Below are 25,000 nucleotides of genomic sequence, written 5' to 3'. Positions count from 1 at the left end.
TTCTCCCATTCTTTAAAAAACAAAACTGACGTCTTTAAATGTCATGAAGACCAAACACCTGTGAAGAAACTCCTTTCCCCAAATATAACAAAAAAAACCATCTCACAGAAGACAAATGGGGTAAAAGATCCTGCTTTCTTTCTTTTCTCTCTTCCTCCTTTCTTTTTACTTTCTTTTCTCTCTTCTGTCCTTCTTTCTCTCTATCTCTCATTTTTTGCTCTCCTCCCTTCATTCCTCTTTATTCTTTCTCTTTATTCTATATACACACACATATACATAACAAAACAAACAAAAAAATATTCTCTTCCAGATTTCTATAAAAGGCAAAGAAATTTTCTGTAAAACTCATATCTGAGAAGTCTCCATGAATTAGACGAAAGTGCTAATAAAGAATTACCTAAAATTCTGACTACCTCATTTTTCTTCAGATATAAAATCTGTACACCACTTCAAACAATCTATATACGTTCATACTGATATATATAAGAGAGAGAGAAAGTTACCTTCTTGTTCTATTCAGTTATGCTATATCCCTTTTACTCTCAAATTTTACACTTCTTTGTCTTTTTGAAAAGGCTAACGACAATGGCAACCCAGCAAGGCAATCCACAGTCACCGTTTCCATTAGAGTTGAAGACCAAAATGACAATCGGCCTGTTTTCGGGACAAGTAGCCGAGCGTTTTCTGTCAAAGAAAATGACAGTCCTAATCTATTTGTAAGTTCTGCTATTATTTCTTTGGAATTTTTAAGTTTAATAATTCTCTACAATTTATGAACTTGTCTAAGGGTATGTAAGCCTGCTTATTGGTGTGTATTAACCTTTAGCACGCTTTTGGCTCTTCATGTCATTGTATGAGTTTTCTCCCCTATAACTGCAGGTGCATTGGTGTCGCATTGAGAGGAGAGAAAACTCGTACAGCAACTTGATGTACCTAAGCATGCTAAATGTGTGTGTGTGTGTGTGTGTGTGTGTGTGCATGAGGATATGAGTGTGCAAATATATTATGATGCTCAATAAATTCAAGAATACTATTCAATGATATATTTCTCTTTAGAAAGCTCAGTAATAACTATTTTCAATGATGTAAAAGAAAATACTGTTGCCCTTTATTCTTGAATTTATTCAGTATTATAAACTATTTGCTTATTGAGTACTCATCCTTTGTTGTCTAATTATGTTCATGCTTGCATACACACAGTCAACCAGTTTGGTCTATACATTTTTTTTCTTTTAACGTTTGTTCTACTGTGCCAAATTTTAAGTATTTTATGTCTAAATGTAGCTTATCACAAGTCAAACATAATTCAAAAAACTAAATTTGATTTTGATTAAAACTGAATTAGTAAGACTGCTTGGAAGACTCAGACTGCAACAAAAAAGCTACGTTAAGAATATTATTCAACTATGGTAGTAGTTGAATGATATACCACAGAATCTGAAAAACTAGCCTCACGAACCTCTGGAACAGGAAGAACCTTTGATCCTTTTGATTGAATATATATGTATTATTCTTTAACAAGAATAGTATTAGCAGTAACTCTGAAGATTTGGCTACCTAAGCCATCCTATACATGGAAAGTGTGTTTAGAAGATGTCCTAAAAATGCTGGATAACAATAAATGACAAAGAATTAATAAAGTCTAAATATTTGAATTGAATGAAATGCAAAATCACTGATTTTGAAGTTATAGTCATCTTGCATCTTCTTTGAATAATGTGTGTTGAGGAGAGTAAGGTTCCCTCCACCCTTTGAATTTCCCTCTCTCACATTCTCTTGTTTTCAATTCTCAGGTTACCAGGGTCACGGCCACTGATGCTGACTCAGGATCTAATGGTCAGGTCTTCTACACGCTAGTCAACAGTTCTTTACCATTTACTATTAATCCTACAAGTAAGCAGTTCTTTTGTTTGTTTGTTTTTTTAATAACTTCGAAACATTGGCTCACAATCTGTAAGCCAATGAGAAATCCTCTACATGATCACTTGGTTTGCTAAATATAGTAATCAAATCTCTCCTAAGTCTTGTCTTGAAAAGAAAAGGACATAGTGGATAATATTCCATTTGAGTTAATTTGGCATTCAGTCAGTTATGACAATCATAAGGATTCCAGTTGGTCCAATCAACAGAACAGCCTGTTCATGAAATTAACGGGCAAGTGGCTGAGTACTCCACGGATATGCGCACCCTTAATGTAGTTCACGGGGAGATTCAGCGTGACACAGAGTGGCCCCTTGTGAATTACCGGTACAACTAAATTTCGGCGGCCGGGTAGCCTGGAGCAACGTGAAATAGAGCACCTTGCACACAAGGCCACACTGCACCCCTAATCGTGATCGCAGACGTCCTGGCTGAAGGCTGTTCTAAGGTTAAGGAACAACTATGACCACTGAATACTTCTACAGAGTAACTTGATATAGCAGCCAAATTGCCTTTCAATCACATCCACTCATTTAAAAAGAAAGGATATATCAGATAATGTAGTCCTATGTATAATGTTTGAAAAAAGATGGGTTGGTCATGGCTGGAATGCCTTTGTTCCTAGTTTTACAAGGACAAAGATGATTTGGGGTTAAATAATAACCACTGCCACAGCCGCATAATCCTCTATGAGGTTGCTCAACTTGCTAGAGATGGCAGCCAAATTCCCTTCAGATCACACCCTATGGATGTTTTTAATTGTAAATGAGTCTGTTAAGTCAGGGCTGGTGCAAAAGCAAAATGGCAACAACAACAACAACAATAACAGCATCAACATCTGTTTCAATGAACCCAAATCCACAGCTGTGAGGGCAAAGTGCTCCAACGGTACAAAGCAAGAGATGCAACCTCCTCCCTCCATCTTTTCCAGTCCTCAGCCAACATCGGGTTTCCTCTCACTTTCTTCACTGTCGAATCTTTGATTTTTGCTCAGTTACTCTCTTTATGGTCTTCTTTTTTACAGCTTTAAATAAATGAAATAGAAGAGAATCCCACTCGATTCTAGTCCATCTGATATAATTATTAGGTTCTAATCAACTTTATCATAACTTCCATTACAGCTGGCGATTTATACACCATTCATAGTCTTGACTATGAAACAAATACAATGTACACCATAGAAATCCTTGCCAGCGATTTGGGTGAACCACAGCTCAACAACACCCACACCATAACTGTCAATGTCACTGATGTCTGTGATGACCAAATACAGCTTAGACCAACTGTCTACATCGCCAATAACATTGCAGTAGATCGTACAATGTTGGCTTTTGCCAGCTCTGCAAGTGAAACCGCCTTCACACTAGCAAAAGGTTAGTAAAGTTCTCTGGATTTTGCTTTTGATATTTTGATATGAAAGAAAAAATATTTAACGTTTTAATTTTGTTTAAACAAAAGAGTTTTCAAATTCTGTGACCTTGTAGTATTCAGTTATGGCAGAATTGGAACATCACTAGGCAAGATGTCTTTTGGTATTTGATTATGGTAGAATTAGTAGACAAACAATCAAACACCTAGAAATATTCTAGTTATGCCTATGTCTTGATTTCAAGTCCTATCAAAGTCAACTTGCTTGCCATCTTTCAGGGTTGATAAAATACCAGTGAAATACTAGTGTCAATATCAGGTGACAAACTTGACTATCAGACATTGTTACACATTGCTAGTCACAATGTGCTTTGCATCGTTTTAGCATTTGAATGATGCCACCCCTGTTGGCATGGTTAACAGGCCAACATTGCCCACTGATCAAAAGGAGTGGAGACAGGAGCAATGAAGTGAAATGAACACAATGCACCACCTGGTCTAGGAATTGAACCCATGATCTAGAGATTATGAGGCACATTGGCGTGGTGGTTAGGCGTTGGACAGTGTCAGTGTAATCAACTAAATCTGAAGTTTTGTACATATTTCTTATCGTCTTTGTTATTGGCAAATTGGCAAAATAATTAACTCATTAGGATAAAAAAAAAATGGTTAATGGCATTTTTCCAACTTTACATTCTGAGTTCAAATGCCACCAAAATAGACATTGTTCTTTCATCCTTTTTGGGTCATTAAAATAAGTACCAGTTGAGCAATTAATCAACTGAACCACTTCCCTAAAATGGCTGGCCTTGTGCCAAAATTTGAAACCAATATTTATTTAAGGCAGTGAGAAATAGAGTTGTTTAGTACACTAGGTAAAATGCTTGGCAGCATTTCATTTGTTGTTACATTCTGAGTTCAAATTCCACTGAAGTCGACTTTGCCTTTCATCCTTTTGGGGTCAATAAAATGAGCACCAGTTGAGAACTCAGCTCAATGGGACCACCCTCTGCCAAACTTTCAGGCCTTGTACCTATAGTAGAAAGGATTATAATAACTATTAAGGCAGTGAACTGACTGGATAGATGCTGCACCAAGCAAAATTTCTTTCAGCTCTTTATGTTCTGAGTTCAAACATTGCTGAGGTCGACTTTGCTTTTCATCCTTTTGTGGTTGATGGAATAGCAGTTGAGCACTGGGATCAATGTACTCAACTAACCTCATCTCCCAAAATTTCAGGCCTTATGTCTATTGTAGAAAGGGTTATTATTTTTATTACTGTTATTGAGAGAGTAGCACATACCTATTTCTTTACTACTCACAAGGGGCTAAACACAGAGAGGACAAACAAGGACAGACAAATGGATTAAGTCAATTATATCATCCCCAGTGCGTAACTGGTACTTATTTAATCGACCCCGAAAAGATGAAAAGCAAAGTGAACCTCGGTGGAATTTGAACTCAGAACGCATCGGCAGACGAAACACTGCCAAGCATTTTGCCTGGCGTGCTAACGATTCTGCCAGCTTGCCGCCTTCAGAGTAGCACATACCATCAAAGTGAACATGGTCAACTGATTAAAGTCAAGCAACGGACAAGCAAATCTGTGATATTGAGCAGAATGTTTGATGTCTTTTTATACCAAGACAAAACATATACATGATAACACTTCCAATCAGTTAAGACAGAGGTCATGAGAGCCAGTGCCTGGTACTTATTTACTATTATTATTAATATTAAGGCACAGGAGTGGCTATGTGGTAAGTAGCTTGCTTACCAACCACATGGTTCTGGGTTCAGTCCCACTGCGTGGCATCTTGTGCAAGTGTCTTCTGCTATAGCCTCGGACCGACCAAAGCTTTGTGAGTGGATTTGGTAGACGGAAACTGAAAGAAGCCCATCATGTATATATATATATGTGTGTGTCTGTGTTTGTCTCCCTCCCCCACCCCAACATCGCTTGACAACCGATGCTGGTGTGTTTACGTCCTTGTAACTTAGCAGTTTGGCAAAAGAGACTGATAGAATAAGTACCAGGCTTACAAAGAATAATCCTGGGGTTGATTTCTTCGACTAAAGGTGGTGCTCCAGCATTGCCACAGTCAAATGACAAACAAGTAAAACAGTAAAAGTTGGTAAGCTGGCAGAATCCTTAGCACGCCAGGCAGAGTGCTTAGTCTCTGTCTTTCATCTGTCTTTCATCTGTCTTTCATCTGTCTTTCATCTGTCTTTCATCTGTCTTTCATCTGTCTTTCATCTGTCTTTCATCTGTCTTTCATCTGTCTTTCATCTGTCTTTCATCTGTCTTTCATCTGTCTTTCATCTGTCTTTCATCTGTCTTTCATCTGTCTTTCATCTGTCTTTCATCTGTCTTTCATCTGTCTTTCATCTGTCTTTCATCTGTCTTTACATTCTAAGCTCAAATTCTGCCAAGGTTGACTTTGCCTTTCATATTTCAGGATTGATAAATTAAGTACCAGTCATGTACTGGAGTCGATGTAATCGACTTGTCCCCTCCCCCCCAAATTTCAGGCCTTGTGCCTATCATAGAAAGGATTATTATTATTATATTATTATTATTATTAAGGCGGCAAGTTGTCAGACTTGTTAGCATGCCAGGTAAGTTCCTTGGCAGCATTTCATCCATCTTTACATTCTGAGTTCAAATTCTGCCAAGGTCAGCTTTATCTTTCATACTCTCAGGATCTGTAAAATAAGTACCAGTTGTTGAGCACTGGGGTCAGTGTAATCAACTTGTCCCCTTCTCTGAAATTGCTGGCCAAAATATGAAACCATTATTATTCTAATTGTTCTCCCCCAAGTTTCATCAGGCCTTGTGCCTATAGTGGAAAGGATTCTTGTTATTATGATTATTAGCTCCACCTTAACAAAGGTGGAGGTATTGTTTTCGGTCGTGTTTGTTTGTCCGTGGACAAGACATCTCAAGAACCACAGGATGGATTCGGATGAAACTTTTAGGGATGTTTGGCCTCATGACTGGCACCAACTGATTAGATTTTGGGATTGATCCAGTACTGGACAAGGATTCTGGATTATTTTTCCAGCTTTTTTGCTTAATTTTTGAGAGCAGTCAGTTTCATCTTTAGTATTCTCATTCTCATTGTTATCAAGATGGTGAACTGGCAGAATTGTTAGCACACCAAGCAAAATGCTTAATGGCATTTGGACTGTCTTTACATTCTGGGTTCAAACTTCACTGAGTTCAACTTTGCCTTTCATCCTTTCAGAGTCAATAAGTTAAGTACTAGTTGGGTACTGTAGTCGATGTAATTGACTTAACCCTTCCCACAAAGTTTCAGGCCTTGTACTTATAGCAGAAAGGGTTATTATTATTATTATTATTATTATTATTATTATTAAGGTGGTGCGCTGGATGAAATGCTTAGCAATATTTCGCCCATTGCTACGTTCTGAGTTCAAATTCTGTCAAGGTTGACTTTGCCTTTCATCTTTTCAGAGTCAATAAATTTAGTACCAGTGAAACACTGGGTTCAATGTAATCAACTTGTCCCCTTCCCCACAAATTTCAGGCCTTGTACCTTTAGCAGAAAGGATTGTTATTATCATTAAGGTGGTGTGCTGGCAGAATCGTTAGAATGCCAGGCAAAATGCTTAACAGCCTTTCTTCCACCTTTACATTCTGAGTTCAAATTCCACTGAGGTCAACTTTGACTTTCATTCTCTCAGGGTCAATAGAATAAGCACCAGTCAAGTATTGGGATCCATGTAATCGATTTCCACCCCGATCCCTCAAAAACTACGAGCAGAATTGTGAGCAGCATTTTCTCTCTCTCTCTACATTGTGATTTCGAATTCTGCCGAGGTTGTCTTTGCTGTTCATCCTTTTGGGGTTGATAAAATAAGTACCAGTTGAATACTAGGGTTGACTTGCCTCCTTCCCCCTACAAAATTGCTGGCCTTGTGCCAAAATTTAAAACTGATATTATTAAAGGTGGTGAGCTGGTAGAATTGTTAGCATGCTAGACAAAATACTTAATGGCATTTCATCAATCTTAATGTTCTGAGTTCAAATTCCACCAAGGGCATCTTTGTCTTACATCTTTTTGAGGTCAACAAATTGAGTGCCAGTCAAGCACAGGGGTTGATGAAACTGACTAGCCCCCTTCAACAAATTGAGTGCCAGTCAAGCACGGGGGTTGATGAAACTGACTAGCCCCCTTCAACAAATTGAGTACCAGTCAAGCACAGGGGTTGATGAAACTGACTAGCCCCCTTCAACAAATTGAGTGCCAGTCAAGCACAGGGGTTGATGAAACTGACTAGCCCCCTTCAACAAATTGAGTGCCAGTCAAGCACGGGGGTTGATGAAACTGACTAGCCCCCTTCAACAAATTGAGTACCAGTCAAGCACAGGGGTTGATGAAACTGACTAGCCCCCTTCAACAAATTGAGTGCCAGTCAAGCACAGGGGTTGATGAAACTGACTAGCCCCCTTCAACAATTGAGTGCCAGTCAAGCACGGGGGTTGATGAAACTGACTAGCCCCCTTCAACAAATTGAGTGCCAGTCAAGCACGGGGGTTGATGAAACTGACTAGCCCCCTTCACAAATTGAGTACCAGTCAAGCACAGGGGTTGATGAAACTGACTAGCCCCCTTCAACAAATTGAGTGCCAGTCAAGCACGGGGGTTGATGAAACTGACTAGCCCCCTTCAACAAATTGAGTACCAGTCAAGCACAGGGGTTGATGAAACTGACTAGCCCCCTTCAACAAATTGAGTGCCAGTCAAGCACAGGGGTTGATGAAACTGACTAGCCCCCTTCAACAAATTGAGTACCAGTCAAGCACGGGGGTTGATGAAACTGACTAGCCCCCTTCAACAAATTGAGTACCAGTCAAGCACGGGGGTTGATGAACTGACTAGCCCCCTTCAACAAATTGAGTGCCAGTCAAGCACGGGGGTTGATGAAACTGACTAGCCCCCTTCAACAAATTGAGTACCAGTCAAGCACAGGGGTTGATGATGAAACTGACTAGCACCCTTCAAGAAATTGAGTGCCAGTCAAGCACGGGGGTTGATGAAACTGACTAGCCCCCTTCAACAAATTGAGAGTACCAGTCAAGCACAGGGGTTGATGAAACTGACTAGCCCCCTTCAACAAATTGAGAGTACCAGTCAAGCACAGGGGTTGATGAAACTGACGAGCCCCCTTCAACAAATTGAGTACCAGTCAAGCACAGGGGTTGATGAAACTGACTAGCCCCCTTCAACAAATTGAGTACCAGTCAAGCACAGGGGTTGATGAAACTGACGAGCCCCCTTCAACAAATTGAGTACCAGTCAAGCACGGGGGTTGATGAAACTGACTAGCCCCCTTCAACAAATTGAGTACCAGTCAAGCACGGGGGTTGATGAAACTGACTAGCCCCCTTCAACAAATTGAGTACCAGTCAAGCACAGGGGTTGATGAAACTGACTAGCCCCCTTCAACAAATTGAGTACCAGTCAAGCACGGGGGTTGATGAAACTGACTAGCCCCCTTCAACAAATTGAGTACCAGTCAAGCACAGGGGTTGATGAAACTGACTAGCCCCCTTCAACAAATTGAGTACCAGTCAAGCACAGGGGTTGATGAAACTGACTAGCCCCCTTCAACAAATTGAGTACCAGTCAAGCACGGGGGTGATGAAACTGACTAGCCCCCTTCAACAAATTGAGTACCAGTCAAGCACGGGGGTTGATGTGAAACTGACTAGCCCCCTTCAACAAATTGAGTACCAGTCAAGCACAGGGGTTGATGAAACTGACTAGCCCCCTTCAACAAATTGAGTACCAGTCAAGCACGGGGGTTGATGAAACTGACTAGCCCCCTTCAACAAATGAGTGCCAGTCAAGCACGGGGGTGATGATGAAACTGACTAGCCCCCTTCAACAATTGAGTACCAGTCAAGCACAGGGGTTGATGAAACTGACTAGCCCCCTTCAACAAATTGAGTGCCAGTCAAGCACGGGGGTTGATGAAACTGACTAGCCCCCTTCAACAAATTGAGTGCCAGTCAAGCACGGGGGTTGATGAACTGACTAGCCCCCTCAACAAATTGAGTGCCTGTCAAGCACGGGGGTTGATGAAACTGACGAGCCCCCTTCAACAAATTGAGTGCCAGTCAAGCACGGGGGTTGATGAAACTGACTAGCCCCCTTCAACAAATTGAGTGCCAGTCAAGCACGGGGGTTGATGAAACTGACTAGCCCCCTTCAACAAATTGAGTACCAGTCAAGCACAGGGGTTGATGAAACTGACTAGCCCCCTTCAACAAATTGAGTGCCAGTCAAGCACAGGGGTTGATGAAACTGACGAGCCCCCTTCAACAAATTGAGTGCCAGTCAAGCACGGGGGTTGATGAAACTGACTAGCCCCCTTCAACAAATTGAGTGCCAGTCAAGCACGGGGCTTGATGAAACTGACTAGCCCCCTTCAACAAATTGAGTGCCAGTCAAGCACAGGGGTTGATGAAACTGACTAGCACCCTTCAAGAAATTGAGTGCCAGTCAAGCACAGGGGTTGATGAAACTGACTAGCCCCCTTCAACAAATTGAGTGCCAGTCAAGCACGGGGGTTGATGAAACTGACGAGCCCCCTTCAACAAATTGAGTGCCAGTCAAGCACGGGGTTGATGAAACTGACTAGCCCCCTTCAACAAATTGAGTGCTAGTCAAGCACGGGGGTTGATGAAACTGACTAGCCCCCTTCAACAAATTGAGTACCAGTCAAGCACAGGGGTTGATGAAACTGACTAGCCCCCTTCAACAAATTGAGTGCCAGTCAAGCACAGGGGTTGATGAAACTGACGAGCCCCCTTCAACAAATTGAGTGCCAGTCAAGCACGGTGGTTGATGAAACTGACTAGCCCCCTTCAACAAATTGAGTGCCAGTCAAGCACGGGGGTTGATGAAACTGACTAGCCCCCTTCAACAAATTGAGTACCAGTCAAGCACGGGGGTGATGAAACTGACTAGCCCCCTTCAACAAATTGAGTACCAGTCAAGCACGGGGGTTGATGAAACTGACTAGCCCCCTTCAACAAATTGAGTGCCAGTCAAGCACGGGGGTTGATGAAACTGACTAGCCCCCTTCAACAAATTGAGTACCAGTCAAGCACGGGGGTTGATGAAACTGACTAGCCCCCTTCAACAAATGAGTAGTACCAGTCAAGCACGGGGGTTGATGAAACTGACTAGCCCCCTTCAACAAATTGAGTACCAGTCAAGCACGGGGGTGATTGATGAAAACTGACTAGCCCCCTTCAACAAATTGAGTACCAGTCAAGCACGGGGGTTGATGAAACTGACTAGCCCCCTTCAACAAATTGAGTGCCAGTCAAGCACGGGGGTTGATGAAACTGACGAGCCCCCTTCAACAATTGAGTGCCAGTCAAGCACGGGGGTTGATGAAACTGACTAGCCCCCTTCAACAAATTGAGTACCAGTCAAGCACGGGGGTTGATGAAACTGACGAGCCCCCTTCAAAAACAATTGAGTGCCAGTCAAGCAGGGGGGGTTGATGAAACTGACTAGCCCCCTTCAACAAATTGAGGTGCCAGTCAAGCACGGGGGTTGATGAAACTGACTAGCCCCCTTCAACAAATTGAGTGCCAGTCAAGCACAGGGGTTGATGAAACTGACGAGCCCCCTTCAACAAATTGAGTGCCAGTCAAGCACGGGGGTTGATGAAACTGACTAGCCCCCTTCAACAAATTGAGTGCCAGTCAAGCACGGGGGTTGATGAAACTGACGAGCCCCCTTCAACAAATTGAGTGCCAGTCAAGCACGGGGGTTGATGAAACTGACTAGCCCCCTTCAACAAATTGAGTACCAGTCAAGCACGGGGGTTGATGAAACTGACTAGCCCCCTTCAACAAATTGAGTACCAGTCAAGCACGGGGGTTGATGAAACTGACTAGCCCCCTTCAACAAATTGAGTGCCAGTCAAGCACGGGGGTTGATGAAACTGACTAGCCCCCTTCAACAAATTGAGTACCAGTCAAGCACGGGGGTTGATGAAACTGACTAGCCCCCTTCAACAAATTGAGTGCCAGTCAAGCACAGGGGTTGATGAAACTGACTAGCCCCCTTCAACAAATTGAGTGCCAGTCAAGCACAGGGGTTGATGAAACTGACGAGCCCCCTTCAACAAATTGAGTGCCAGTCAAGCACGGGGGTTGATGAAACTGACTAGCCCCCTTCAACAAATTGAGTACCAGTCAAGCACGGGGGTTGATGAAACTGACTAGCCCCCTTCAACAAAATTTCAGGCCTTGTGCTTATAATAGAAAATCTATTATTGTTAGGCTGGTAGAGTTGCTAGGGTGCTTGAGAAAATGTTTTGCAATCCCACCTCTGCCAAAATTGCCTCTCACTTCTATGAGGTTAAGTACTGCATTCACTGTTACCAGTTAATTGCTGGCCTGATGCCTAAATTAGAAATAATTATTATTTTGTTGTCGATATTTTTATATATGTGCATGTACATACATTTGTACCATCATTGTATGTCAGTTTATATATTTATTTATATATATATTTACTAGCTAAATAGCTCATCGTTGCCAGGCAATTTTTATAATAGAATGTCTTAAATAAATTTTTTTTTATTCCATATCAGACCATGCCCTCCCCAACAGATAGGCCTCTTGATCAGGACAGATTTGTGCAATTTTTTGCAAAAAAAGTTTGTTGAGGATTTTTTCCTTTTTAAATGAATTCCATGTCTGTTCGACCATTTCATATGACATTAAAACTTATAAAAGCTTTCGAAGTTCTTACAACTTTGGTCATTGTACTTTCATTTTATGATAGACAACTATCATGCAGAGAATGCCAGATTCCAAATGCTATTTTCTGATTCGGTAAAATCGATTAAACTTTATACTTCCATAACATTTTTCTGGAACAAGTAAATAACAAAATTGGATTTAACATGGAAAATTATTTCAGTATACCAAATTTGAAAATTTTGACGAAATTTTAAAATTTCACAATATATGATAGCAACAGGAAAGATCCTACAAAAGTAGAGATTCAATTAGTCTATAATTCAACTGGATGTTAGTTTAACATGTATGCCAAGTTTCGTCAAGATTGGTTCACTGGTGTAGGCAGAAAGATGGTAAGAGACAGGTAGGCAGGCAGAAATTGCCATTTATGTATAAGATGTGTGTGTGTGTGTACGTGTACTTGTGAATGTATGTTTGTGCATCTTTGTGATTATATATATGTAAATGTATATGTATATATGTGTGTGAGTGTATATATTTATATGTACGTGTGCATGCACCTGTTTTTATGGTGTTACAAACAAACAAGATGAAATATTTATTTTGTGCATGTTTCTGCAGATCAGGGCATCTTCAGTATTGATGAGTCCAGTGGAGGAGTGAGCATCTCATCAGGCTTCCCCAGTCAACCCAACAGTTACAATATAACAGTGACGGCTCAAAATAGGTGCAATATAACAGTAGAAGAAGAGGTATGGAACAATATATTGTGTACATTGTCTGTATATGTGGCTGTGATGGCCCACAATCAGTGCAAAATAAGAGGAGAAAGCGGAATACAATACTATGATATGCAATATACATACATACATATATATATATATATTGACCGCTAACTCCACAAGTTTTTTTATTCTTTCTCTTTATTTCCATGTGTTCCTTTCTGTTGAAGAGTGTAGGCTCAAAACGTAAAAGACTTTCTCACCTTCCTGAGCATCAAACTAACACCTGCTTGTTGTTTATACACATGTCTTCATCTTTTGTTTTTCTGTAAATTTCAACTATATATATATATATATATATATTTTCAAAAAAATGTTATCAATGGCCAGCATATTAAAAAAATACCTTTAAAGGTTAAATTTATACACAACTTATAAACTAGGGCAAAAGAAAAAAATTCCAATGCCAGATATGCCGAAAATAGACTTAAATCGTCAATAACCATATAATTCATCACTATAAGCATGCATCTTGAAGGAAAACTGACAGAAATTTCTTTAAAATTTCTTCGATAATAATGAAATTTTTTAGAAATTTCTGTCGGTTTGCTTCGAGACGCATGCTTATAGTGATGAATTATATGGCTATTGACGATTTAAGTCTATTTTCGGCATATCTGGCATTGGAATTTTTTTCTTTTGCCCTGGTTTATAAGTTTTATGTATATCAACCCATGCTAGCGCGGAAAACGGACGTTAAACGATGATGATGATGATATATATACAGTAATGCCTCAATATACGAGTTTATTTGTTCCCAGAGACCACTCAAGTAAAAACTCGTAAAGCAGAGCAATAGTTTCCCATTGTAGCAATGCTATAAATCGTGATTCGTTCCCAAAAAAATATTTTACTTATAAAATTTATATTTGTAAATAAATGGCAATAAAACAACAGTAGAATGCAAAGAATATCTTACGTAAAATAAAAGGAATGTCAAGATTATTTATAATAAAAAATATTATTCTTATTATTATAATCATTTTCTGAATCGTTTTCCCTTGCACTTGTAGACTTCACCTGTAGACGCAATCACTGATTCACAAGCACTTGTAGATGCATTTGTAGATTTCTTTTTAAAAAAAAAAACCAGTCTAGAGTTTCTCACTTTGAAGAACCTTTTCTTCACTCTCTCTATATTTCTCAGCACCATGGCAGAAACATTTGTGGAAACTTTTACATAGGAATTTATTTTTAGAATTTATGGGAGTAACTGCCTTTGAAGACTCCTATTTGTCATTGAATGCTCGAAATGAGGAGTAGACAGCCGACAACTGATGGAGGAGGTTCCTTTCTCTCTCTTTCTTTGTCCTGTTTTCCATTTTTTCTCATCGTTTATGTATTTCACTCGTTTTCCCTTCATTTGTTTACGTATTTCATGTCATTTGCACCGTTGGTGACGTCCTCTACCCATATATGCATGTGTATGTATATATATATGTGTGTATGTATATATATTATATATTATTTATATATATATATATATATATATATGTATGTATATCTTGTTGATATGCATATATAACTAACTAACTGGCACTCTGTCACTTACAACAATGAGAGTTGCAGTTGATCCAATCAACAGCCTGCTCGTGAAATTAACGCACAAGTGGCTGAGCAGACCACAGACACATGTACCCTTATTGTAGTTCTCAGAGAGATTCAGTGTGACAAGGCTGGCTCCTGTGAAATACAGGTACTACTCAATTTTGCCAGCTGAGTGGACTGGAACATGTCTTGCTCAAGGACACAGTGTGCTGTTGAACTCACAACCTTACGACTGTGAGCCAAATATACTAACCACTAAACCATGCACCTTCTACTATATATATACATATATGTATATACATATATGTATATATATATATATGTATACATACATATATACAACAAGAAATCTAAAGAAATTGCTTTCAAATAAAATACCTTTTTTTACTCTTTTACTTGTTTCAGTCATTTGGCTGTGGCCATGCTGGAGCACCGCCTTTAGTCAATCGCATCGACCCCAAGACTTATTCTTTGTAAGCCTAGTACTTATTCTATCGATCTGCTTAGTTACGGGGACATAAACACACCATCGGTTGTCAAGCGATGTTGGGGAGACAAACATATACACACTCATACATATATATATATATATATATATATATATATATATAATATATAATATAATATATATATATATATATATATATATACATATACATATATATGACAGGCTTCTTTCAGTTTCCGTCTACCAAATCCACTCACAAGGCTTTGGTTGGCCCGAGGCTATAGTAGAAAACACTTGCCCAAGGTGCCACGTAGTAGGACTGAACCCGGAACCATGTAGTTCGTAAGCAAGCTCCTTACCACACAGCCACTCCTATGCCTATGTGATATTTGTTCCAGCAAGTTTCACAGACAATCCCTTGTCACTTTCACCACTAAGTAATCCCTTGGCAACCTTTAACCTTTGACCAGTGTCACTATTGTTCATCAAACAAAAAGCAGAATAAAATTAGAATTAACCTCTATCATTTTACTAATCTGGGTTTTGCATTTCTTTCCTCAATAGGTAACCATCAAATTATATAATGCTCCAAAGATCGGTTCTGGAAGTGTAATAGAAATTGAAGTTTTAGAAGAGACAGTCAGCAATAGAAGCCTTTTCAATTTCTCTTCCCTTGAAGAATTTCAAGGGCCTAATGTCGAGTTCCAGCTCACAAACTATAAAGGTAAATTTGTTTAACTAGACACCCCACCTCTCTCTTTCTCTGTGCCTTGTTTTTATATCTTTTCCATACAGTGTATCAAACGACAGAGGCTTCTTTGTCATTCTGAATAACATGAAGGTTCACAAAATGCTCTGCCTCAGCTGAGTGTAACTAATTCCATTGTCATTCAAGATTCAGTCATCGGATCAATCAAAAGACTTTACCAAAGGCATTGTCTATTTTGGTGATTTATGCAAAGAAAGCAAAAGGGAACTGTCAACATTGAAACAAGATTAATCAACCTAAATTATTTGCAATCATTGTCCCACTTTGAGAAGCACTGCTCTATAGTGTTACTTAACTTGCTAGAAATAGTAGCCAAATCTCACTCAAACCACATTCTACCATCTTAAAAAGATGGAAGATTATATTAGATAATGTAGTGCTAGAGACACTAAGTTTGAATAAAAGACAAGATGATCAAGGCTGAAATTATAATCACAGGTGTGCTCAATCAGGGTTGAGGGGCTATACAACAATTCCTTAACTTATAGAGCTGAGTTCAAATCTAGCCAAAGAAGGAGCTGTATCTCACTACGAAATCAGTAGGGAACTGACCCCCTCCCCCCCATAAACCTACCTCTGATCACATGCAGTGGACTCAAATAAATAACGAGGTGGTTGTGAGCAACAACAGCTATTCACCTGATAATTTGGTGAATGAGAAAACAGACCTGTTTGGTCATTCAAGCTGCTAGAAATAGCTGCCAAATTGCCTTCTTATCACAACCTACCATCTTTTTACCTTCTTTAAAATAAATAGGATGGCCAATTTGAATGAAATAGTCCTGAATATGAGATAAGACAGGATGGCCATGGTTGAGATGTCTTTTAGCAATAGATGTGCTGGATGTGGATGGGGAGACGATACTAACATTATTATTTTATTCTTTTACTTGTTTCAGTCATTTGACTGATGCCATGCTGGAGCACCGCCTTCAGTCGAGCAAATCGACCCCAGGACTTATTCTTTGGAAGCCTAGTACTTATTCTATTGGTCTCTTTTTGCCAAACCGCTAAGTTACAGAGAGATAAACACACCAACATCGGTTGTCAAGCGATGTTGGGGGGACAAACACAGACACACAAACATATACACACACATATATACATATACATATATACGATGGGCTTCTTTCAGTTTCCATCTACCAAATCCTCTCACAAGGCTTTGGTTGGCCCGAGGCTATAGTAGAAGACACTTGCCCAAGGTGCCACACAGTGGGACTGAACCCGGAACCATGTGGTTGGTAAGCAAGCTACTTACCACACAGCCACTCCTACGCCTATATTAGATAATGTAATTTCAGATACCACTATGTCTAAATAAAGAACCAGCTGGAATTGCTTTGATCATAGGCCTGTTAGATCAGAGATGACCGAGGGCTAAACAACTACTACCACCACCACCACCACCACTACTACTATTATAACTGCTACAGAAAAACAAAATAAGGGAAGATATTTTGTCAAATCTTCTTTCTTTTCTTTTAGAATATTTCTATATCAAAGATGAACAACTGATGCTTAAAAAACCAATTGATAGGGAAAATAAACCAACCGTAACCCTTATTGTGGATGTTGTTAAGTCAACTCGAGTGAAAAGATCGGTTGCCAGCAACAACAACAACAACATTGGTGAGAAAGTCTCATGTTTAATCCTCTTCCATTCTTTAGTTTATTCTTTATTTCTTTAAATCTTTGTTCCTTTTAATTCCTCGTTTGTTTCTTCTATTAATCTGCTACATCACGTAATTAGTTCTTATTTTTGGAGGGTTTTTTGTCTTTATTGTTAAATAAGAATTTAACAATAAAAAAAAGAATTTAAAATTTAAAAAAACATGAAAGATCATGCTTTTTAAAATTTCTTTTTAATCCTTTAATTTCATATTTCTTTAATCCTTTAATTTCATATTTCTTTAATCCTTTAATTTCATATTTCTTTAATCCTTTAATTTCATATTTCTTTAATCCTTTAATTTCATATTTCTTTAATCCTTTAATTTCATATTTCTTTAATCCTTTAATATTCAAATTACTCCCTCAAATGTAATGCTTATTTATTCACACTGCTTTGAATTAATCATGCATTATCTTGTAGCTTTCAGATTTCGATGGTGTGATTGTATATATTTAGAATGACATTGTCGGATAAGCATAAGAAGCAGGATCTGGTTCGTTTGAACATAAAATCGATAGAATACTTGGGCTGGATTTGGTCAGTTTAAATGCTAAAGGGTTAATTCTGTTCTTAATGCATTGATTTAATACTTGAGTGCATTACTGTTTAGTACTTTAAGATTCAATATCAACCATGACCAACCTGCTGTCATGACAAGATGACTATACTTTTTGTAAGAACTCCTTACACCTAACCTGGCATAAGGACATATTATTTGTTGAAGCCGACTATAATCCGTTTGGTATAAAGACAATACTTCTTCTTTGAACCAGTTTTACTCAGTCTGGTAGAAGGACTTACCATTTACCTGTACCAGTCTCGTTAGCATGAAGTTTCCCACTAAATCACACTGCAAGTTATTTCTCAGTTCTGCTATTTCCATAATTCCGTATGACTGTGTCAACATATCGAACAGCATTAAATATTGCATTCTTACATAGGCGCTTAACCACCCTTTGTATTGGAGTGATGCATGAGTCGGGTATATATACTGTGACTGGAGAGATGAAAATCAATAATAACTCAAACCTTCCCTGACCCATTCCTTTCCAGCAGATTTTGAAGTCAGAACTCTACAATCTATGCTAATTTGTTTACCTCAAACAAGTAAGGGAGCTTCTATGATGTTACTCAATTTGCTAGAAATAGCAGTCAAATGTCACTCCTATCACCTTGAAAAGAAAAGAAGGCACATTTGATAATGCAGTTCTATAAAGATTATCTGAATAAAAGATGAAATGGTGTTTTGGCTAGAATGGCTGGAACATATTCGCTTGAATGTCTTCTGAATCACATCTGACATGATTTTAAACAACAGCAATAACATCAAAGCTACAGTTTCATTCACCTTAACAAATACATTCTAAATCACTTTTTATTATAGTTAAAACTCTTAAAATAGTTGTGAAGGTCAAAGATTCCAATGACAACAGTCCACAATTCTCAACAGATACACTCTACTTTGGAATCCCAATTTCTGCCTCACAATTCTTTGAAATTGGTACAATACAGGTTTGTTTATTTATTTTTTTAATTAATGGATTTTGCCAAGGAAAACAACACTGTCTGAGCTTAATTTTCAATTCAGAATAAAAAGTACTTAAGTTTCCAATTTCATAGAATTACTATGAACAAATAAAAACAGAAAGATGAAACGAGTAATATAAAGTTTATCATCAAACTCATCCATCATTAAGAAAGACAGAAATTCTACAAAAAAGGAGGAGAATGCTCTGTAAAAGTTCATGTTTAATATTCTTTTTGATCTTTGGGCTTTAATTGTCTTAAAAACTTCAATATGGTAACCTGCAGTGTAGCATAATTGCTTCCAGAGAAGATAATCTACTTTTATCCGATATATTAGTTTTTAATATGTCATTTTATCTAAAACATATTCCAATAAAAATCATGAAAAGTAATTCCTTCTCCCTTTGGCTCGAACTCAGCAGTTTGGAATGGGTGGGGCAGGGAGTTGATTATGCCAACCTCAGTGCTTCACTGATATTTATTTTATTAACTCCAAAAGGACAAAATGCTAAGTCAACCTTGGCAGCATTTGTACTCAAAAAGTTAAAAGCCAGAAGAAAAGACACAAAGGTAACAAATCTGCCAGCTTGCCTCCTCCTCCTCCTTAAGATAATAATGTTTCCATTACATCAATGTGATTTTTTCTTAATAAAAATGGATGATAAGATAAAACTTTGCAGCTTCATATCATGTATTATACACAGCCATGATTTTATTGTTGGTTTTGACAGCGAAAAGGGTATAATTGTACTTTTACAATAAATATTGTTAGAAGCAACTGGAAGTAGAGCATCAGCACAACAAGCCTGACTGAGGAGATACTGCAGCAGCCATGCACACTTTCTAGACTTACCTTGATCAGATGCCAAATGTTGCAAATGCCACCAGGTGAAAAATGTTGGTGATAGCCAACAATTTATTCTTACTCAACATCTGACCCAGTAGCCCCCACCTCTGCCAAAGCATTTAGAATATGTAAGAGAGGGAATGAATCAGAATACTGTATATGACAAAGGCTGAACCCATCAGGTCTTTTTCTCATTATTTCCACACAATTCCACACAATTCCAGAACTGAAATATTTAACTTAATTGTTTTATAGCTGTTAAAAAAAAAATATTTGATAAAAAGCATTATTTTTTTCATCAGATGTTGGGTTAGTTAGTTAGTTAGACAATATGATGTTAATTATGTTCATTTTTGTTAATTTGAGGTCATTTGTGTCTATTTGCATAATGAAAGAAAACATAAGTTTGGTGTATAATGGAAAGGATTTTTTTTAAAAATAATAGTTGTGAGGAAAATGAAGATTTGTGTCGACCAGCAAAATGTGTTTGAAAGATAGAAAAAGTATAAGAAGGGACGGTTCAATGAAATCTCTCGTATCTCGTGTATTCTGTTTTATATTCTTTTAGGCTGAAGATAAAGATGCTGGGGAGAATTCGGTTTCAGTCTATAGTTTAACAGGTAAAGATAAGGATCAATTCTACATGAACCCTTCAACCGGCAATCTCCATAATCTGTTTGTCCCAGCAGCTGTTACACAAAAAGAGTATACGGTTACTGTAGTAGCTGTCGACAAAGCAGAGTCTACTAAAAATGATACAGTCATTGTAATGGTAAGTCAATATAGTTAATTCTTAGTTTTTATATTTTGTTATATTTATTTTATTAATTCTAACATTGTTTTTTTTTTCTTTGGCTAAAGTTATTTTCCTCCCTTAATTTTCAAAGTAATTCTTAAGACTTTGCAACATAAAGAGAAAGAACAGCAACATTTTGCTTTCTTCTAAAAGTGTCATCTCATTATCACATATTCCTCTGGCCACTTCCTTAATAAGTGCTATGTGCTTGACATGGAATTTGCATGGAATACTATACAAAGGTGATTTCCTGTGACCTTTCTTCAGGTATTCTTTAGAATATATCATCTTGTCAACTAGCTACAGACAAGTTTCCTACACCTACATAAGTACTGAGATTGTGAAAAGTCAAAAAACAATTGCTGCAATTCATTTGGTCTAACATTGTAACAGTTCCACTAATCCAACACACTTGAATGGCCCTTTGTTTTATCGATCCTAGAGGAATGGAATGCAAAGTTTATTTTGGCAGGGTTTGAACAAAGATTTCTAAAGGTCTGGAACAAATGCCACAAGAATTCAGCCAATTTACTACTTTAACATTTAATATGTTGATATAGAAGAGTCAGGCTGACTTCTTAGTACACTCATGTGAAAATGGAGATGTGCTAGAACTAAGAAACGACTTCCTTTGTGAACTGGAAGGATATTTCCATCTGACTAGTTCTACCAAATATCACCCTCATTGTACCAGGTTGAGTTTGGTTGTTTTTCAGCCTTTGAGGTTTAAAACCAACTAAAGTACAACTTAACAAATGTTATATCTAATTATATATTTTACAATTTAACTGACAATTTTTTGACACTATTTCTAACAATAAGGGATTATCTAGTGAAACAGTTTTAATACAATGACTAATTGGGTCTTGGGTGCTTTTAACAGCATCCAATCATTTATAAGCATTTATACAAGGTCTCTGGTCTGAAAAAGAGATCCATTATTTTTTGTTGCCATGAGTTATGTTTCTTTCTGCCTTTAAACCTCCGAACTCAAAAGCACAGGAACACACGACTTTAGTTGACAATGTATCATTGTTCTCTTAATTATTTTCAAAGCAATCAAGATTTTGACTGGGGATATAGTAAAATAACTTAAACGTTTTTATATATTGGAATAGAAATACTGTAATTATTTGTGTAAAATAAAGATACAATTCAAAGCATAAAATACATTTAGACAATAAAATAAAACAAAAATATTCCCCATACCCAAGCAACTTGGTAAAGTATCCACATGAAGAGTTGCCTGTGATATCCACTACATTAGCCATTCCCCATTGTGGGGATCCCTTCCTAAAGTGTAATGCCCTCATCCTGGTTTGGATGAGAAGATCAGCATTGGTAAGGACTGAGGATACCAGGGGTCTCAACAGCAACCAACATAAAAGGAAATGACTGCTGCAGCTATTTAAAACTAAGCAAAAGATAAAAGTTTCTCTACTAAATATTATCTTCTCTTATAAGAAAATTTTTATCAAAACATTTTATTTCAAAATTAATACAATTTAATAAAAGTAGAATTGAGCAGATTGATATTTTATGCTTGAAGACAATAATGTCTATTTATGTACCGTAAATCCTTGAGTATAATTCGCATTTTTTCCCAAAATTTAAAGGTCAAAATCCCTAGTGTGTACTATATACGAGGTTAAAACTGAAAATTATTTTCTAAGCAATGTCCGAGTCTCTATTTGCTGTCCGGCAATGTTTATTCAGACACATTTTGTGATGTCGGGCGTGAAAATACCTTAAGCTAAGCCTGAAAGCAATGAAGTCATAAAAGAATCATCCATAACTTGCAGTAAGCAACATTTATTAAAATAAAAGTATTCAGAACACAGAATAACATGTAAAAAAAAACAATTTGCAAACATATTTACATTCCCATATAACAGTTAAGAACATCACCATTATTGTATTACGCATGCACGGAAGTGTTTGTTCGACTAGGTGCTGCTGGTTTAATTATGCACAACTCAAGTTAGAGAAGGGGTGCGTATTATACACAAGGTTTAGGTTTTTCAGAGGTACATCCCCCTAAAAATCCCCTGCATGTTATACTCAAGGGCGGACAATACTCAAGGATTAATGGTACTTGGCAAGAAATTCTGTCATGAGTTGTATATTGGAACCAAAACAATGTTACAATAGAACAAGGTATGAATAATCAGGTTTTATATGCGTGATGAAAGACTTTCATTCATAATAATAATACATGTTTATTTTTTTATTATTTAATAAGAGTAGTATCAATAGGGTTCTGGTAATATTGATTTTAAATTTTTTGGCACACTGACAAAACTTTGTGCTGCAAGAAGTTTTGTCAGTGAACAGATTGCAGTCTCCAAGCAACGAAAATATTTTGACAGATTAAATTTAAATGTTGAAGTGAATCTAACGGTTTTTGTGTGTTTCTTAAATGGCTTCTAAACATGTAAATAAGGAAGTAGGGTTATGCTTGCAGCTGAGGGAACTGAGCAGCTAAAGGCAATCAAGGATCATGTGATTACTTTAGATTAAGGAGAGCATTAGGCCTGCTGCCTAAATGCCTAGTGTGTCCTTCCTTCTGTAAGACAGTAAGGAGGATGTGATTTGAAGGAAATTTAGCTGCTACTTCTAACATGTTGAGCAACCCCATAGAGGCTCCCACAAAGCTTACGGTTTGGCTGATTCTACTATTTACCTTTTCTTTCTCTTCACAGATGGCAATCTACAGTGATGAGTTTAGCTTAATTCTCACTGTAAATGCAACTGATGATAAAGTCCAAGAAAATAGACAAGAAATTATCAGGTTCGTCAGTAACAATCCCATCATCATCAACATCATCATCATCATCATTTACCATCCATTATCTATGCTGTCATGGGTTGGATGGTTTGACAGTTTTACCAGAACTGGCAAGCTGCTCCAGATTCCAGTCTGATTTGGCAGTTTCTCTGGCTGGATGCCCTTCCTAATGCCATCCATTTTACAGTGTGGGCTGAGTGCTTTTAACATGGTACCGCAGAAGTGTTTTTACACAACACCACATGAGTGCTTTTAATGTGGCACCAGCACAAGTGCTTTTTATGTGGCACTGGCACAGGAGTCTTGCAGGCCAATCCTCTTCATCAGGAAGAGTGGCCTTAACACTCATTTAATCATTTGTTAGACTGTAAGAGTCTAACAAGTCCTTCTTCTTCTTCTTCTTCTTCTTCTTCCCATCTTTGTTGTTTTCCTGCATCCCCTTTCCTCCTTCTCTTCATTTGCATCATCATTATCATCATCATCATCTTTCTTATATTGTTATTATGCAAAATCCTTCTGCACCACTAAGTGCACGTCTCTCTTCCCGATTTGTGTGCAATTTTGTCTCGTGCGGACGTAGAATTGTGTCTTATTGTTTCTGTTGTTAGTTTAGTGTTTCTTCTAATTTGTTGAGCAAAGTTTGTTGTGTCATCGGATTGAGTGATTGTAATGTAGGATGTCAGTTGTGTGAGTTGGTTTTCACAGTGTTCAGAAAAAGTGTAGCAGCGAGTGGTGACTGGGCAGAGTCGGTGTTTTGCTGGTTGTGTTGTGTCAGCTGGGACATTTTATCAAGTAGTGATGGGATAGGGACTTGTACTGTTTGTGGAGAGAGTCCAGTTTGAGTTGCACTATGGAAATGAAAGTCTTACCTATGATGTGGATGTCTAGTGGTGGTCAGTTTTAGACTCTGTGTAAAATCGTGAGCCTGGAATGGTGTTATGCTTTCATTCATATCTTTTTTCTTTTTATCATATTTAGTGTTCCAATTATTGTAGGGATTACTTTCACTTTCGTATCCCACATCCTATGTTTCTCCATCATTCTGCTTCATCTGCTACGGAAACTAACTCAGTCGCTCATAGCCCAGTAAATATGGAGCTGTATTTATGAAAAGAACAGTCAGAATGTTTACTGATGTACTCTTTTACTTGTTTCAGTCGTTTGACTGTGGCCATGCCGGAGCACCGCTTTTAGTCAAGCGCAACAACCCCAGGACTTATTCTTTGTAAGCCTAGTACTTATTCTATCTGTCTCTTTTGCTGAACCACTAAGTTACAGGGACGTAAACACACCAACATCGTTCCACCAGCGATGTTGGGGGGACAAACACAGACACACAAACATATACAGACACGTACATATATATATATATCATCATCATCATTTAACGTCCTCTTTCCATGCTAGCATGGGTGGGACGATTTGACTAAGGTCTGGCGAACCCGACTCCAATCTGATCTGGCAGAGTTTCTACAGCTGGATGTCCTTCCTAACGCCAACCACTCTGAGAGTGTAGTGGGTGCTTTTACATGCCACCAGCACGAGGGCCAGTTTGGTGGTACTGGCAATGGCCACACCCAAATGGTGCTTTTTATGTGCCACCTGCACAGGAGCCAATCCAGCGGCACTGTGACGACCTCGCTTGAATGTTTCACGTGCCACCAGCACAAGTGCTCGTAAGGCGACGCAGTAACGATCACGCTCGAATGGTGTGTTTAATATATATAATATTATGTATATATATATATATAGATAATATATATATATATTATAT

The 25,000-nt window shown here is 38.2% G+C and overlaps 1 protein-coding gene across 7 annotated transcripts in view; it reads left to right on the top strand.

The window, feature by feature from the left end:
* LOC115223206 (protocadherin Fat 4-like) overlaps positions 1–25,000 on the top strand; it is a 168,620-nt gene that overhangs the window by 128,661 nt on the left and 14,959 nt on the right. For all 7 annotated transcript variants that reach the window (XR_005003481.1, XM_029793671.2, XM_036512321.1 and 4 more), the window contains exons 36-44: positions 576–716; positions 1,794–1,893; positions 3,042–3,293; positions 12,668–12,798; positions 15,389–15,548; positions 17,082–17,225; positions 18,653–18,780; positions 20,211–20,414; positions 23,141–23,229. Coding sequence is in view for 6 of the 7 variants with exons in the window: in XM_029793671.2 (XP_029649531.1) it covers positions 576–716; positions 1,794–1,893; positions 3,042–3,293; positions 12,668–12,798; positions 15,389–15,548; positions 17,082–17,225; positions 18,653–18,780; positions 20,211–20,414; positions 23,141–23,229 (1,349 nt within the window). In the remaining variant the exon portion in view is untranslated. The remainder of the gene's footprint in view (positions 1–575; positions 717–1,793; positions 1,894–3,041; positions 3,294–12,667; positions 12,799–15,388; positions 15,549–17,081; positions 17,226–18,652; positions 18,781–20,210; positions 20,415–23,140; positions 23,230–25,000) is intronic.

The sequence above is a fragment of the Octopus sinensis genome, linkage group LG22, assembly GCF_006345805.1.
Source record: "Octopus sinensis linkage group LG22, ASM634580v1, whole genome shotgun sequence".
Lineage (NCBI taxonomy): Eukaryota > Metazoa > Mollusca > Cephalopoda > Octopoda > Octopodidae > Octopus > Octopus sinensis.
This window is presented reverse-complemented; position numbering and strand designations above follow the sequence as displayed.